Raw genomic sequence first — 19,119 nt, forward strand, 5'->3', positions numbered from 1 at the left:
CAAGGTTCGCAGGAGAGCTTCTGTAAAGTTTGGAAGTTAGGAGGCGAGGTACTGGCAGAAGTAAAGCTGTGAGGACGCGGCCTGAATCGTACTTGGGTAGCTAGGATGCTAGAGCACTTGCCCGCGAAAGGCAAAGGTCCTGAGTTCGAGTCTGAGATCGGCACACAGTTTTAATGTACCAGGAAGTTTCATATCAGCGAACATTCCGCTGCAGAGTGAAAATCTCATTCAGCATATACTGGCTGGTCATCTTAGCAGCCCTCCTTGTTAATCCACGAGCGTTATGGATAAGAGGCTGTCTCGCGTCCCCAAATCGCGAAAGTGGCACTTTCTTCCATTTATAATGTCAATATTTCCATGTTACTGTGTCATGTTTTATTATGACTTTCAATTAATGGAAGGGATTTCAGAAAATAAATTACACATGTCATCCCATATCAAGACAATTGGGCAAAAAGGGTGGCGCATTGTCAGAAAAAGCAGTGATTCCGAATTTTCTGTACATACAATTCTGTTTTCGTGTATACAACACGCGCATTACAGGACGCGACAGAAATAGCGTGACAAATAGTAATGTACTTCAGATTTGAAGTATGCTGCGTAGTGCGATACTTGTGGGCAAAATATGTAAATTTTACACAGATTCACCATGAAATTCTGGCAATATATGTGTCAAATGCAATGTCATGTCCGGCCATAGTCAAATGGTGCCAGTAATTTGACAGAGGCCTTACGGATATAGGTGATGCTGATCGAAAACACATCTTGATTCATTGATCTCCAGGTTTTCGGCAAACTGAAAGAAGATCTGAGGGAAAGCGATTTTCCAATGATAACGACGTTCACATAATATTCTCGAAGTGCTCAATGAGCAGTCAGCCGATTTCTGTCGTCTGGGAACTGAATGACTGGTAGAACATTCTGACTGTTGATTACAGATACTTGGTGGCGATGTAGAAAAATAGTGTCAATACTTTGAAATCTATTGTGGCATTCAGTAAATGTTATTTGGCCTCCCATAACTTACGTCTTGAAGTTCCCTTGTATGAACACTCGATTTGCACCCTACATACTGTCATCGTTGTCATGAGGGACCAGACGTGTCTGAATAATCGGGTGCTCTAATACCACTTCTTACGCCGATTTCTTTGCCGAGGACGGCTGAAAGTTGTGAGCACAATGGTACGGACGTCGTGGACCATGAAGTTAGTAGCGGCTTTTCCAGATCAATGACGGTGGAACGCGTGGAGCCTGTATTTTGCCGGCGCTCGCATGAAAGGAACTTCTACCACCCAGTTTCCGGTGTCTGTGATAACTATAATGGTAGGCCTCGTGTCCAGGTACGAAAACAATGCTTTGTCCCCAAACCTAATGTAACGTTCCACATGATCCAATACAGATACAGAAATTCCAGTTAATCCTCAATGACCAGGCCAATGAGAAACACACGTCGCAGCTCAGCAGGTGAATGATCAGCGAAAATCGACAGAGTTATGACAGTTTGCGTAAACGGTGCAGCCATGAGAGTCAGCCTACGGTATATTTGTTCCCGTGCAACACTTGAGGCAGCTCTTGCGTTTCACCTTGTCACCCTCTTCTTCCAGCTCTGTACGCAACAACATTCTGCCTTCACTTATCACACAACAGCCAACGGCCTTGCGGCGTTGGTTAACACCAGTTCCCTCCTGATCAACGAAGTTAGGCAAATAGGGCCCAGTTAATACTCGGACGAGTAATTGGTGAAAATCGAGTTCTGTTGGTTTTAAGGACACGCAAGTAGCCTATGTGGCGCCCAACTGCCACACGACATTTTTTTATTATCATACAGTTGTGCGTCAAGACCCTCCTAGGACGTCAGTGTATGATTCCTTTCTCGATATCCCGTGTCTGTATCCAGGTGGCTACTGGTCTCCTGCTACAAATACAGTATTTGATCGAAAGCATACAGAGCCTACAGGGCCTATTAGTGAATACGGGGTTTGTCCTCCATTCGCTTTTTTCGCGGCGTGAACACTTTCAGTGAGGCGTCCAACTGACTGTGGAGAAATGGCAGTCCATTATTGCACAGGAGCCGAAACCATTGAAAGTATTGGTGTTGGACGCAGGGACCTGGTGTGAAGTTGATGTTGGAACTCACCTCAAAAGCGTTCCATTGGTTTCAGGTCGGGACTGTGAACAGGGCAATCCATTTCAATAATGTTGTTGTTCACAAACCATCGCCTCACGAATGCTGTTTCATGAAGTGTTGCATTGTCATGCTGACAGAAACATTTATCGTTTCCGAACTGTAGCCCTACTGTACGTAGTACATCATGTTGTAAACGTGTCCTCATCCTTTCAAATTTATCGTTTTCATAAGCGCAATAAGGAGACGACGATCTAAACACCAGTAACAGCCCCATACCGTTACACCACCGCTCCGCTCTTCACTGTTCTCACTGCACATGATGACAGGTAACATTCGCCACTCATTCGCCAATCCCAAACCCTCCCATCGCATTGCCACAGGGTATAGCGTTATTCATCACTTGAAATCACTCGTTTCCAGTGATCCACTGTCCAGTGATGCCGCTCTTTACACCATCTCAAACGCCGGTAAGGGCTACAGAAATGTATGGCTTATGAGGAGCAGTGTACCCCATTCTTCATACGCTAGTTGGGCTGCTGGTAGCACGCTGGAACTCATGAGTGGTTCTTTCTACCGACTTCTTGCCATGTTTCACAACCGCCCTTTGCAGTGCTCCACGATCCCTGTCTGCCAAGAACATCATGTCTGACTCGCTTTGGTTTGGCTGTGGTAATTCCATCGGGTTTCCGTTTCACAGTCACGTCACAAACAGCCGATCTGGGCAGATTTAGAAGGCTCGAAATGTTCCTGAGGGATTTGTCGCTTAGGTGACATCCAATGATTAATCCACTTTCGAAGTCACTGGGCTCTACTGACCACCCAGTTCTGGGGTCACTGCTTCTCCATTGACAACCTAGTATTCCCCGACTGTGCACCTGCTTTGGAAAGCCATAGAGAAATTTTTTTCAGAAATATTGTTGTTTATTTGGGTGGTGGGGTGTCATCCTGTATCATGACAGTTGGCCTTCACAGTGAATGAAATTCTTACATACAATCTGTGGAGGTGGCACTGTAGCCAGACTCGCCAGTTAACTAGGACATACAAACTCTGTCTTGTTTAATTTATAGTTCTACTACGTCTGTCTGCTGTGCTGTAAATCAAGTTTTATTTCGGTGGCCTGTCATGATTTCTAGTTCTTTATTGTGTTTTAAAAACGCAGAGCTGGAGTTGTAGAGCAAAATGTAAAAACACTGACAATTTCAAGTAAATGATAAAAGAAGTTACCATTTAAGAATTATAATATGACATAAAATATACTGGGTGATCAAAAAGTCAGTATAAATTTGAAAACTTAATAAACCACGGAATAATGTAGATAGAGAGGTAAAAATTGACACACATGCTTGGAATGACATGGAGTTTTATTAGAACGAAAAAACACCCCATATTGCTAGACGCGTGAAAGATCTCTTGCGCGCGTCGTTTGGTGATGATCGTGTGCTTAGTCGCCACTTTCGTCATGCATGACCTCCCAGGTCTCCAGACCTCAGTCCGTGCGATTATTGGCTTTGTGGTTACCTGAAGTCGCAAGTGTATCGTGATCGACCGACATCTCTAGGGATGCTGAAAGACAACATCCGACGCCAATGCCTCACCCACCATAACTACGGACATGCTTTACAGTGCTGTTCACAACATTATTCCTCGACTACAGGTATTGTTGAGGAATGATGGTGGGCATATTGAGTATTTCCTGTAAAGAACATCATCTTTGCTTTGTCTTACTTTGTTATGCTAATTATTGCTATTCTATTCCAAGCATGCGTGTCAATTTGTACCTCTCTATCTAATATTATTCCGTGATTTAGTCAGTTTTCAAATTTATACTGACTTTTTGATCACCCTGTACTACTAAGAGAAAAAGCTGTTGAGTATTAGAATAAAGTGTAAAAAGCGAGAATGTGAAAGAGAAATAGCTTCATTTTATGACAAACTATTGAAATTTCTTCGATAATATGTTATTATCAATGCTGGTTTTGAACAAGGGAACTGAATGCATTAAAGTTTAAATAATCAGTCCAATAGTAAAAAATGAACATTACTTAATAATAACTAAACATAGGGTACAATTTACGCTGTAGTGAATGCCTTAGAATGTTCTACAGCACATTCAGTCAGATTTTCTTTTTTTTTACTCAATTTTTTGCTAAGTCTTGGTGATACAGATAAGAGAAAGATTATTGAACTAACTGGTTCACACACAACGTAACTATGTACGATGCAGGAATTTAGACATAACGCAGACGTGAAGAAGAATGTGTATCTGAAGGAGGATAGAAGGACTGAATTATCTGAAGGAGGATAGAAAGTTTGAACTGTAAAAAAAGACACAGTATAAAGACTGAGAATAAAAAGTAAATCTAAGAATGGCCGAGAGTACAGTCAGATTTAAAATAGTCTGCAACTGGGAGCTACTGGGCTGGGGCGTTCGTGGCAGCAGTACGCCAGTGGTGGTGGCTGTTCTGGCAATGTCGGCTCCCACTGTGCTGCCACTTCCAATGCGCCTGCCAGTTCTCCGGAAACTTTTCTGAACACGAAAGTATTTTTATATTTGGTGAAAAAAGTATTTTGAGTTTCCAAGATATGATTTGAAAAGTTTGGGGGTTGTTTCTCGGACGGGAAAGTTTTACCCATTTCAAAAGCATAAACATCGCTCTGGCCCTGATTAAACTTTCAGAATAGGTTTTTGACATGAGAAAATTCTTACACAATTATTTCGCGGATTAGTTGCAGTGTCATTTGTATGTAATCCAAAGTTTCCGACGACTTCCTCAATCGCCATCATCAGGTTCAAATGGCTCTGAGCACTATGGGACTTAACATCTGAGGTCATCACTTCCCTAGAACTTAGAACTACTTAAACCTAACTAACCTAAGGACATCACACACGTCCATGCCCGAGGCAGGATTCGAACCTGCGACCGTAGTGATCGCGTGGTTTCAGACTGAATCGCCTAGAACCGCTCGGCCACCATCATCAGGAATTATCTGCAGGCCGTGTAGTACTTTATATAGCTGGCGGAATCTTGTCATGTGGTTTCAATACCATAACTCGGCTACTTAAATAAAGAACGATACGGCCCGCAGATAACTCCTAATGATGGCGACAAACTAAGTCGTCGGAAACTTGAGACTGAGTACAAATACGAAACTACAACAAATCCGTGTAGTACCTATTCAAGGTTTTTTCATGTTGAGATACACCATACAGATCTAGGCATACGTGGATTTCAGATTTATTTCACGATATTTGTAACAGAATTTAAAAATGATTTCCTGTCGCGGTGGAGTGTGGATCGCTTTGAAGTCTACGTGAAGATAGTACATGTCGCGGCAACGTCATAAGTTTGGACGTTAAATGTCAGATGCGAACTAGTTTAAATCAGACGATAGTTACTATTATTGATTAGGTCAAGAGTGGAGAGTGGCATACATACAAAAGGAAGTATTAAAAGGTAAAAGTATAAGTTGCACATGTTGCAGTTTTTGCAGCCAATATCGCGTGTTGAAAAATTTGTTTTCCTCAGTGAGTCTCACAGTCTAGCTGTTATCTTCGGATCTTCTGGAAATAATGTTATTCTGCATAGGTAGCACAACCATAACGACAGCATTCTTCAGTTATAAACAAAAGGCGCCCATTCGCTTGTCGAATACGTAAAACTGCGTAAATAAAAGCAGGAAAGCAGCTTTCCTGATGTGCCATAGCTTTAACGACTCGATGGACGAACTCGCCTCCACTCTGGGGCACATTGCTAGCACTATGGACTTTATACTGTTTTATGCATCTGACCAGATATTGTGGGGCTTTTGTTTTATAAACGGAGAGTGCTCTCGCTGTGGATGTGGGATTCAAGCAATGTAATATAATTTCCAGTAGATCCAGAGATGACAGCTAGACTCTGTCGAAACCTGTCATTGAGGGAATAAAAATATTTCAGCAGGCGATCTTGCTTGCAAGAACTCTTATTTAGCACCAGTAGGTAAATGGATGGGTGAGAGATACTGAGCGGAATTTGAGAAGATAATGCATTCTCTAGAAAAAGTACATCGTGAAAGCGAATAAGGACTCTGTTATTTTGAACTTGCAGTGAAAGATATTCTCATTGAACGGACAGTCTAACCGATGTCATAAGCGGAGACAATTCACATTTCATGAGACAGCAAGCATCACGCTGCCAGTGCAGGGCGCTGTGTACTGATGTGCTGCGGCTGGTAGGCCCTACCTGCAGAGAGCCGGAACGGCGGCGAGGGCTGCGAGAAGCCGCGGCTGCCATTCCTGTTGACGGCCGCCACCCGGAACTGGTACCACCTGCAACATGACGCGCCGGCACTATCAGACACAAATTCAGGGCGATTTTGCCAAATGTGGAAGAACTGCGGGAAATAATCCCTGAGACGAAAGTCATAAGGACATATGGCCGGAAATATGTTCCAAGGGAGATTCACCTACTGGAAGCTTAGCATTAATTATTTTTCACGATGTAGGTTTGTAAGACTGAAAACACACTTGAGAACACATCAGGTAAATGGCAACGTTCTGTCGGTACTAGTGCTTTGGCTCTACAATCAAAAGGGCAGTGAGTTGGAGCACCATCGCGTAGTAGCCATATTACCCTTTATACTACCAGACGCGTGTCTTTTAGCAGGGGAGGTAGGGTCATGCGTAGGACGTGCAGATATGCCTCGCCTGCGAGACGTTGTGGAATGATGGCTGCTCCAGAACGCAGTTACCAACAATCCCCTCCCACAACTGAGTCTGATCACATGCTGGTGGTTCGGCGCTACCTTACCATGTGGATTCTCTGTAGTCCACAGGTCGGCGTCGTGGAGGTTGACGATACGGCCCGCTCTTTAGATAGGATGGATGACAGAAATCCCACCACTGCTGTGGCCGGTGAGACGAATCAGCGACAAAACCGTCGCTGCGGATTTAACTCCGTACTTGAGTCCTGCACGCAGTGTAAGTGAGACGAGTAGTGACAGCAGTCGTGGAGAATGTTCTGCATCTACACTGTCGTCTGCCTCAGATCACGCTCGCGAGCCACCAGCCAGGTGCTGATACAGGGGTCCCTGTCGAAGATATTTTATCTCCATCTAACAGTGGGTGTACCTTACTTGGAACGAATTTCCGACCATATGTGCATATGTACTTTGTGTCTCCTTTTCCTCTCAGGTATCGTTTCCTGCAGTCTGTCCTCATTTAGTAGCTTCATACTGTATCTGCCCTTTTCTTGTTTCCAAACAGAGCTCTCCACATACAATACAGTGCCACATTTTCTATCAGGTATTTATTGCACCCTTCCCCTATATCAGACGTCAACTACTTTCTAGAGGAACTTCTTTTCAGCTATCAGCACAGAGTAACAACGCCACGTGATCCTTTTGTTTTGCAATTATCCTTGACATTTAGTTTACGTGTCGCAAATTATTTCATTGTTCATGAAGGATGTTGTCAAAATTTTTGTGTAGGTCGTATTGTCAACTCATTCGCCGTTATTGAAAACCGTAAAATAAATGGCGAATTAGCGATGCGCTTGCCGCTGTGTGTACATTTATCACCTACGCCATTTTTATCTTCGACGAGTTCTTTTTTTTTCTTGTATATAATGAATAGTCTAATCGAATCAAGTTCTTTTTGTTTCTTGTATATAATGAATAGTCTAATCAGGTCAAGTTACCAACGCAGTTTTCATTGCTTTCCTTATTTTTAAAACAATTTTCGTTAATATTATTTTTTTAAAATATTTTCTTGCGAAACAGAAACTAAAGAGGTAATTCTGGAAGAAGAAAATCACGACAATGACTTCAAACAATCGGAATTATTCACTGTAACGATAACTCACAGGGATTACTTTTTGTAATTCCAAAATTTAGGCTTGTCATGTGACCCCTTAGGAACACGGCTACCAAGGAGGGGAAGAAAGCCAGTGTGCATACCGGATGGAGTCATACCAGACGTGGAAAGGGTCTTTCCAGATGCCACGAAGAGCAGAGGGTGCAGCCAACTGCAGGTCGGTACAAATGATGTGTGTCGTTTTGGATCGGAAGAAATTCTGTATGGTTTTAGTGCAGCTATCAGAAGTGGTAACAGCTGCCAGTCTTGCTTCCTAGATGAAAACAGGGCTCATCATTTGCAGCTCGAATAGTAAACGGCTGCAAAAACACACTTGACCTCTCAGCAACAAATTATCCAGAGATAATAACAAACATCAAAATGGGTACAGGGGTTAGTGAACACAGGGTTGTCGTAGCGAGACTGAATACTGTAAGTCGTATATATCTATTCAAATGTACTTGATATACAAATATATCTATTCAAAAAAGGAGATAAAATTCGCTTGATGTCTTCCTGAGAGACAATATCCACTCCTTCCAAATTAACAATGTAAGAGTAGATCAGATATGGCTTGAATTCAGAAAAATAGTATCGAAAGCAATTGAGAGATTTATACCAAATAAATTAACAAAAGACGGAGCTGATCTCCCACGGTACACAAGACAGGTCAGAAAACTGTGGCACAAACAACGAAAAAAACATGCCAAATTTAAACGAACGCAAAATTCCCAAGACTGGCGACCTCTTACAGAAGCTCGAAATTTAGCGCTGACTTCAGTGCGAGATGCTTATAATAGTTTCCACAACGAAATTTTATCTTGAAACCTGGTGGAAAATCCAAAGAGACACAGTATGCAAGACACAATCAGTGCCTTCTCTGCACGACAGCAATGGAAATGCTATCGATGACTGTGCTGCTAAAGCAGTGTTACTTAACACAGCCTTCTGAAATTCCTTTACCGAAGGAGACGAAGTAAATATTCCAGAATTCAAATCAAGAACAGCTCCCAACGTAACTTAGAAGTAGATATCCTCGGAGTAGTGAAGCGACTTAAATCACTTAATAGAAGCAAGTTTCCGTTCCAGACTGTGTACCAATTAGGTTCCTTTCAGAGTATGGTGATGCAATAGATCCATACTTAACAATCATAGGCAACCGCTCGCCCGGCGAAAGATCGGTAGTCAAAGACTGAAAAGTTGCACAGGTCACACCAATATTCGAGATAAACAATAGGAGTAATCCACTAAATTAAAGGCGCATATCATTAACGTCGATATCCAGAAGGATTTTGGAACATAAATTGTGTCCCAACATTATGAACTGCCCCAGAGAGAACTGTCTATTGACACATAGTACTCACGGATATAGAAATCATCGTTTTTGTGATGAAAAACTACTATCTCTTTACTCACACTAAGTGCTGAGTGCTACTGACAAGGGATTTCAGTTTGATTCACTATGTCTCAATTTTCAGGAGGCTTTTGACAGTGTACTCAAAACCGACTCGTAATAAAATTGCGTGCTTATGGAATATCGTCACAGTTACGCAACTGGATTTGTAATTTTCTGTCAGAGAGGTCACAGTTCGTAGTAAATGACGAAAATTAACGGAGTAAAACAGAAGTCATTTTGGCGTTTCCTAAGGTAGCGTTAGAGGTCCTCTACTGTTCCTGGTCTATATAAGTGATTTAGAAGACAATCTGAGCAGATATCCTAGGTTTTTTGGAGATGATGCTGTGTGTAAAACTAAAGGACGAAAGTAACTTTCTCATTATGTTTCACTGGCAAGTAACTTAGCTAGATGAAACTTGGAGCATGCATATAAATAATTGCTACAGTACAGGACAGAAGATAATTGGCAGAAATGTCCAATGAGTCGAAGAGATATGAGACTTATATTCAAAGATAACAATTACACTGAAGTCACTACCATTTATGATGGTCCTCTGGACGTTAAAAAAGAGAGGACATGGTTCTTATAGACTGTGTCACTACGGAAGGCAATGAATGTTCTCTGTAACGTGTTCCTGTACTGACGAAAAGATTAGCAAGGAGTGCGTGTGGTAGAACGTTTCACCCTCCAGCTGTATAGTTGACAATTGCTGGATGGTCGTTGGTGCATGTGGGTCTGCTGTAATACGTGTCCCCAACGCAGCCCACATGTGCTTGGTGGGATTTAGGTCTGCGAGCTGGCAGGTCAGTCCCTTCGACGAATATCCTCTCGTTTCAAGAGTTCCACCACCTATGATGTTCCTTGAGATCCCGGATTTCCATCCATAAAAACGAAGTCAGGGCCGAATGCACCCCCGGAAGGAAGCACACGGAGAAGGAGTACAGTGCCCCAATAAAGCTGACTGGCGTGTGTGTGCCGTGTTCAATGATTTTGGTGGTCCGTATGCACACGTAATATTACTCCTTCGCAGGCCGTAACAACTGAACCGAGAAAACGACCATTTTTGACAATGCTGGATGTAATTCCGTATGACGAGATGTGGGAACACCTAATGCACTAACGAACATTGTCGAACAATGCTTCATGTATTTTCGTGTGACGAGAGATGGGAATACCTAACGCACCAATGAACATTGTCAAACATGATCGTTTTTGTGATCCAGATGTTATGGTACGATGAAGCTAATGTTATATTTCTTTTCCTATCTATGCGCAATATGCTACATTTATTTACGTCCAGGGCCAACTGACAGAGCTGCACCATTCATGAATCCGCTATAGGTCGTTCTACAAATCGATACTGTCTTCTGGTATTGCAACTTTTTTTTATAGACAACCGCATCATGTCGTTCAGTCTTAATGAGCTTCCGACGCTTTCTACTAGAAGACGTATGTGTACTGTAAATAGTAACGGTCCTGCCACACTTCCTTGGAATGCTCCAAAAAGTACCTCTTCGCCTGTCGATTTTGTCCCGTTAAGAGCGACGTGCTGAGTTCTAATTGCAAGAAAGTCATGAATCCAGTCGCAAATCTGGTCTGATGCTCGGCAAGGCCATATTTTTTTCACTAAACGGCAGTGCAGGACGGTGTCCGATGCCTTCCTGAAGTCAAGGAACACGGCAACAATCTGATGCCGTTGTCTACAGCGCTATGGATGAAATGGAGGGACAGAGAGAGCTGAGTTTCGCAAGATCTGTGTTTGCGGAATCCATGTTGACTTTTACAGAGGAGATATCATTCTCCGAAAAGTCACAATCTTAAGCATAAAACATCTTCCATAACTCTACAACAGAATGACGTCCAACGATGTAGGCCTACAATTACATGCACCTGACCTACGACCCTTCTTGAAACGGGAATGACCTGCACTTTCTTAGAGTCGCAAGGTACCATTCGTTGCACAAGCGATCTATGATAAATTAGTGCTAGAAAGGGAACAAATTCTTTCGCATAATCTTTGTAGAATCTTATGGGTATCTCATCCGGTCCTGACGCCTTTCCACTACTAAGAGTCTGTAGTTGCATTTCTATTCCGCGATCAGTTATCTCAATATCTGCCAATACGATGTTCGTACGATGACAAAGGAGGGACCGTATTACGATCTTCGGCGGTGAGACACTTCCGGAACACCGAATTCAGTATTTCGGCCTTCTCTCTATTTTTTTTTTCATTTCAGTGCCTCTATAGTCACTGATCTGCACTTTATATCCTGCCACTCTTGATAAGGATAAATGTTGTCCTACCTTTCTTAACATTCCTTGTAATATCCGTAGTAATAGTTGCTGTCACAACCTTATGATCACAGCTCCTTCCACTACGTTAGTTGATCCGATAAGTTCAGGTCTGTTGCTAGGAGATCTAAGGTGTTACCTTCTGGAGTTGGTTCTCTAGTATCCGCTCGAAGTAATTTTCGAACAAGACAGTGAGAATATTATCACACGAATCCCCGTCTTTGGCACCAGTTCTGATAGCATGATTCCCCCAATCTATGCCCGGAAAGTTGAAGTCAATCCTATTACAGCGCCGTGCTCAGGAAAATTATTAACGGCATTCTGCAAGCTCTCTCAACCGCTCTGTCATTACAGCTCCGGACCAAGGCGGTCTGTAAAAACATCCGACTGCCATTTTTGACCGACCTTTGATGCTTAACTTCACCCGGGTTAATTACCATTCCGAATCCTTGATAACCTCGCTAGATATTATCGAAGTCTTTACTGCAAAAATACGCCGCTAGCATTGGCGACTAATCTATCCCTATGATGAATATTCCAATCTGAACTTCGGATTTCGTTGTTGTTCACTTCCGATTTCAACCAACTTTCTGTTCTTAATATCATTTGAGCATTATAACATTCAGTAAGTTATACTAATTCTGGGATGTTTCCATGGATGCTCCTGCAGTTTACTAATGTTCTATTACATTTTGTATGTCCGATCTGCGAGGACGAGCATTGTCTGATAACATTATGGCTGATGTATGTTCGATTTTGGCAGACAATTCGTCTCTGTTGCTAAGGTGAGTTCCTCTAACCGAAAAAAGCTCATTTTCACGCCACAATATCCTTCACCGCACGTAGCGCACGCCTGACGTATTAAGGAGAACGCTACGAGTCTTCACCAGGTAGCGGAGATCGAGAAATTCACATTCGATAACGTCGCAGAGTGGTCTGAGCGTCTAGGTTAGACCTTTGTCTCTGCTCCAAACGAGAGGACCGCGATCAACCCTGGTTACAATGCTACAAATGGTGAGCTCAGCCTGCATCCCGTGTGAAATGCTAGTTGCCTTCACCATCCTCCGAAAGAAACTGATGATAGCCTCAGAAGCTACAAGCATCATTGCTGCTGAAATGGGCCACTATTTGCAGCTGGTTGCACCAAGTGTGCTCGAAAGCTCATGGCAGGGCACCTTCCATGTCTTGGTCAAGTCCCGTCCGGCAAACATATTGAGTGCATTGTGGCATTCTTTCCCAACGTTCCTGCTGTTTCCCTGAGTGGTTCACTTTGGAGCTGCCAGTGTCTATCATACCCACCCTCTGCACTTGTTCGGACTGGGCAGGAATCTCGGCCACTGGCATCTCCTGCTGGCTGAGAAGTATTATTAACGCTGCTTAGCAACTTGTACCTGTTACCAAGGCGTTAGGAGCCAGCCATGCGACCCGCTCGCTCTTTCACCGTCCACTCAATGACGAGCAAATCCACCATTGCCCGCCACTTACTTTCGAATGAAGACTCATTGGTCACATGTTGCGTATCTGAAGACGTAGTGACAACCAGGTCACCAGAGGATTCTAACGACACCAAAGGTGTCGCAAGTCTCATTATAGAGGCCCTGATGTCACTTTGAGAAATAGCGAGAAGGCTGTCGACTGTGTGCCCCTCGCAGATTCCGCCTGCTTACAGACAGCAGCCAATTCTCCTTGTGTTCACTCACAAGCACAGTCCCAGTCCACATCGTACTGTGTGTGTGTGTGTGTGTAAAAAAAAAAAAAAAAAAAAAAAAAAAAAAAAAAAAAAACATTGGAAAAGATCTCAAAAAATACAAAACAAGCAGTCAAGAGTAACAGAAAGACCAAAGAGACCTTGGCAAAGAGAAAATTAGCCGACTGTGGCGCCACTGAGGCTGATGTGTACGCAAAATGGAGGAGAATAAACAAACACTAAAATTTGTTCTTCAGAGATCTCTCTATAGCTTAAGATCACAAGATCCGCAATGTCTTAAAAGAGAAATACATTTCTCTGCTGAAAATGGGTGTATCAACAGTTACTTTTTACTAGAAACTCTGCTTATACCAGAGCTACTGCAAGAAATAAAAACACAAGCTCTAAACCACTGATCTAAACTACAAGAGTTTAAAACGAAGTCGCATGACGTAGCGCTTCTGGTGGCAGGAAACTGCCCGAGAAAGTTGACTCTCGAAAAAGTATGCGCTAAAATTTACACTAGTTCAGTCAGAAGTAAATTAGATACCCCTAAAGTAAGCGATGTATGCAAGCTGTGCCGCTGTGCAACGGTCACGGAATCAAGTAAATAAAGCGACACTAGCGATTTCTGCAGCGGAAAACTACACAACAAATTATACTCATTCAGCGCAAAGGATAAAAAAATACACTGACTCATGCAACAAAAACAGATAGCACTACTAAAAATAGCTATATAAACAGGTACTATTCACCTCTACTCAGAAGTAAAAATACCACTAAACTAAACGATGTATGCAAACTCTCTACTACACTACAACGTTAACTGACTCAACACAAACTATAGAAAGTTCTACAACTACATCTACATTTACGTGATTACTCTGCTATTCACAATGAAGTGCCTGGCAGAGGGTTCAATGAACCACCTTCAAGCTGTCTCTCTACCGTTGACTGTCGAACGGCACACGGGGGGAACGAGCACTTAAATTTTTCTGTGCGAGCCCTGATTCCTCATATTTTATCGTGATGATCATTTCTCCCTATGTAGGTAAGCGCCAACAGAATGTTTTTGCAATCGGAGGAGGAAACTGGTGATTGAAATTTCATGAGAAGATCCCGTCGCAACGAAAAACGCCTTTGTTTTAGTGATTGCCACTCCAATTCACGTATCATGTCGTGACACTATCTCCCCTATTGCGCGATAATACAAAATGAGCTGCCCTTCTTTCTACTCTTTCGATGTCATCCGTATCCCACCTGATGCGGATCCCACACCGCACAGCAATACTCCAGAATTGGGCGGAAATGCGTGGTGTAAGCAGTCTCTTTAGTAGACCTGTTGCAGCTTTAAGTGAGTTGAATTTACAGACTTCAGATTTGTGTGACTTATCGCGTAATCGCAATTTAGCAGATTTCTTTTAGTACTCATGTGAATAACTTGACACTTTTGTTAATTCAGGGTCAATTGCCACTTTTCGCACCATACACATATCTTATCTAAATCATTTTGCAAGTCGTTTTGATCATCTGATGACTTTACAGGACGGTAAATGACAGAATCATCTGCAAACAATCTAAGACGCCTACTCAGATTGTCTCCTATGTCGTTAATATAGATAAGGAACAATAGAGGGCCTATAACACTTCCTTGGGGAACGCCGGATATTACTTCAGTTTTACTCGATGACTTTCCGTCTATTACTATGAACTGTGACCTTCCTGACAGGCAATCACGAATCCAGTCGCACAACTGAGGCGATACTCCGTAGGCACGCAGTTTGATTAGAAGACGCTTGTGAGGAACGGTGTCGAAAACCTTCTGGAAATCTAAAAATATGTAATCAATTTGACATCCCCTGTCGATAGCACTTATTACTTCATGAGTATAAAGAGCTAGTTGTGTTTCACAAGAACGATGTTTTCTGAATCCGTGCTGACTATGTGTCAATAAATCGTTTTCTTCGAGGTACTTCATAATGTTCGAATACAGTATATGTTCCAAAACCTTACTGCAAATCGACGTTAGTGATATAGGCCTGTAATTCAGAGTATTACTCCTACGTCCCTTTTTGGGTATTGGTGTGACTTGAGCAATTTTCCAGTCTTTAGGTACGGATATATCTGTGAGCGAGTGGTTGTATGTAATAGCTAAATATGGAGCTATTTTATCAGCATACTCTGAGAGGAACCTGGCCGGTATATAATCTGGACATGAGGCCTTGCCTTTGTTAAGTTAACTCTTAGAACAGAATAAATAACACTATTAAAAACAGAGAAATAATCTGCTACTCAGAAGCAATTTAAGATATCAGACTTAGTAGAATATATACAGACTGCGTACAACATATGAGCTGCTACTGCTACTGCTGATATCCGCTATGCACGGAGGCTGGAGCTCTACCTGGTCTATGTCTGTTGTCATGCTCACACTTGATCAGAACACCAGACGCTGAAGCAGTACTCTCGATCTGTTAACTGAAGGGGGTCACTGCTGTCAGCTGCAGCGAGACATTACACATAATCAGTGGCGACGCGTGACAGTGTGTACCGGACCAGGATTCGAACCCAGGATCTCCTGCTTACTAGGGAAGTGCGTTAACCACTGCGCCATCCGGGACACAGCGTCATCGCAACTGCACGAGTTGCCTCGTCACTCCTCACGGCCGATCCACACTTCCATCGAGCGCCACGTATCCTCAGTCCCCGACCATTGATTCCATGTCCGTTGCTATGAGATTCCCACGGGAGATCGGATGTATTTGTGCATCCTCATTGAAGAAGGTGGATCCATTGATCAGCTAGGCGTATCAATTATATGAATGCGTGGTGCCTGTTCTTTCGGACGTACTCTAGATTTGGCCGTGTTGTATGTTACGTCCATTCGCCTTTCCAAACAGTGATTGTAGGTGCTCATCTTATTCCTTATCGCTCGCTTGTATTACTCCTAAATATGTAAATGATGTGAGGTGCTCAAGATGTTCATCACTAATCTTTTAAGCGGATACTACCATGATTTTCCTCTGTCAACCATTATTTTACATTCATCCACATTTGAAGAGATCTGCCAATCGTTACACGAAATATGAAAATTTAGCCTATCTGCATTTACTTACGGCTGTCGGCATTTTTACACGCCATTCGAAGATGACTGTTAAAACAGCTCAAAATAACCCGCTTCTGAAATAACCGATTTTCTGTACGTCTTATTTCCTGTAATAGAGGTAGACATCGAACAAAGAAAAGTGCTAAATGATTGAATACTAGAGAAAATCACCGGTATAACTGGGCATTAGTCCGTGCTAAGGGGTGAAAACTGAGATTGAAGGAGGCTGTATTTCGCGTTCATTTGTACATCTTCAGGACATGTCATGTAGACACTGGCTACTTTCTGCCTTTATTGTTCATTGTCAATGAATAGTCGTTAAGTTATTGATTTATTACTGTTAGCATAATCTCCTTCCTTTTTATTAGTTCCTAGAGATGGCAGACAAATATTTAGCCTTTTAAAGCAAATGAAGCATTGTAATTCATTCTTACGTCAATTTATAAAAATATTTCTAGACTAGGATTGGTACCATTCTGCACTACAACGGAGGTCTAGCGACTACAGCGAGAAATTACTGTGTACACACTGCATGTACACGCGCATCTTGAGCCACGACACACGGTAGCAGGTTCAAATGGTCCAAATGGCTCTGAGCACTATAGGAATTAACAGCTGAGGTCATCAGTCCCCTAGAACTACATAAATCTATCCAACCTAAGGACATCACACACATCCATGCCCGAGGCAGGATCGAACCTGCGACCGCAGCGTTTGCGGGGTACCAGACTGAAGCGTCTAGAACCGCTCGGCCACTGCGGCCGGCGCGGCAGCAGGGACATTATTACTTCAGCAATGCTGTATCAATTCTAATGCCATTTGTTTGTTGCTAGTTTCTGTCGACGTTGTTATTAAAATAGCACTGTTCGCGTTTCACATTTTCTGAAGTGACACATTATATGAAAATAATGCAATTTTACTTATAAAAATTACTTCTTTTTTAAAGGCTAGTTTACTTGAAAACGAAAAATTTTAGCTCTATTGCTATGGCTGATCGATTTTCTGTTTTTCTTTTTTTTATTCCGTTATTAGCATAAAATAAAAACAAGTAACTGTTACACCAGTGACCAAACAAATACCAAAAACTACCGGTTATTCGGAATTAAAATACCGATATTGGTTTTGACCGGTTGGTTTCTCCCTTTTCTGCTGTCCAGTGAAGATACATTCTTGCAACCAACATCGTCGTTGGCGAGGAACCTAAAATTGTTACTGGCCCTATCTGGTATCTGCTATGTATACAGTGAATATGAGAGGACCCACTCCGTTCTCTCTCTCATCGTCGTTAACAACATAAACCTGACACTGAAGTCTACATTTTCGTAACAGTTACCTACAGTGAGTAGATACATCCGAGACACAACTATCGCACTTAGCAAAAGACAGATACTGTGTGCACGATAAAGGAAAACCTCTGTGTGACCTCCCAGGCAGTAATGTCCACACTGATTGCTGCAATTTTTAGAGACTCGTGCATAGCGCTGGACTACGTGACTTGGACAAGTGCGCTGCAGCCGGAGGACGGCTCACCTGCCGGGCCGGATGAGCCCCCTGGGCAGCAGGCAGTGTGGCCGCACGCCGCGGTGCAGCGGGCCCCAGGCGCCCAGGCGGTCGCGCGCCAGCCGCTGCCCCACGTGGTGGCGCTCCTGCACCACGAACACCAGCTGCGCCTCCGCGTCGCCCCCGCCGCCCCCACCGTCGCCGTAGGCGTGGCCGTCGTCGCCCGGCAGCCGCCACTGCACGTGCACGCGCCCATGGCCGCGCTCCGAAGCGCTCACGTTCACCGGCACTGCCGACAGACCTGCGGGCATTAACACACTCGCCGCCACCTGCTACAGCGGCCACGCACCTAATTACGCAGTCACTGCCTACTTAACCCCTCTGTGGTTCCTGGGACACGCATATTCCACTAAAGTAATACGTACTTTTGAGCACTGGGAACTCTGTATTCCATATATGGGGTAAATTCTTGTGTCCGATTCCTCTCTTCAGCTTTGAGCAACGACGTCATACTAGAGACAGATATTCTACATAGACGTATTCTCTGAAAGCAGAGTATGTAAACAAAAGTATGTAGCGTGTGATATAATTACAATCACAATTCACGTGATTAATTACTTAGTCACGAATTATATAGAAACGAACTGAAAATAATGGAAATAAATAAGAATAAAACAATAGACAAAATATTTATATCTGAAATAAATTAATAAATTACTGTCGTAATATGTGCGAGGAAGAAAAGCACAGACAACCCGTAATTTCTATTACAGTAGAGCGAGTGGTAAAATGGTAGTACTATAAAACAGCGTTAACTTGTAATAATAACAATTCTTGAATCTAACAGGACTACCGCGGGAATGTGGGTTTTTTTTTTGGGGGGGGGGGGGCGAAATTAAATGGTAACACAGAAACAGGAAAGGAAATGTGGAAAAACCGACTCATAAATTATAGAAAAAAAGTATACATATAATGATAATTTACAAAAAATAACAAATATCGAAATCGATAACTAGAATTGACCTTTATGCGTTAATTCTAGTTACCATTTCCTATATTTGTTACTTTTTCGTATCATTTCAAAGAGAAATTACAAGTGTAGAAATCCTTCTACATTTCAGTTCACACCTGCTGCGAAAACGTTCTAAATAGTGAAGCATGTAATGGCTGGAATC

General features: G+C 42.8%; 1 protein-coding gene across 1 annotated transcript in view; it reads right to left on the reverse strand.

Annotated features, from left to right (window-relative positions):
* Nucleotides 1-19,119, reverse strand: part of LOC126256122 (anosmin-1) — a 276,158-nt gene that overhangs the window by 22,747 nt on the left and 234,292 nt on the right. Inside the window, exons 4-5 of the mRNA XM_049955460.1 lie at nucleotides 17,975-18,245; nucleotides 6,353-6,438 (exon numbers count right to left, since the gene is read on the reverse strand). Coding sequence (XP_049811417.1) covers nucleotides 6,353-6,438; nucleotides 17,975-18,245 — 357 coding nt within the window. The remainder of the gene's footprint in view (nucleotides 1-6,352; nucleotides 6,439-17,974; nucleotides 18,246-19,119) is intronic.

Source organism: Schistocerca nitens, chromosome 1 (assembly GCF_023898315.1).
Source record: "Schistocerca nitens isolate TAMUIC-IGC-003100 chromosome 1, iqSchNite1.1, whole genome shotgun sequence".
NCBI classification, from domain to species: domain Eukaryota; kingdom Metazoa; phylum Arthropoda; class Insecta; order Orthoptera; family Acrididae; genus Schistocerca; species Schistocerca nitens.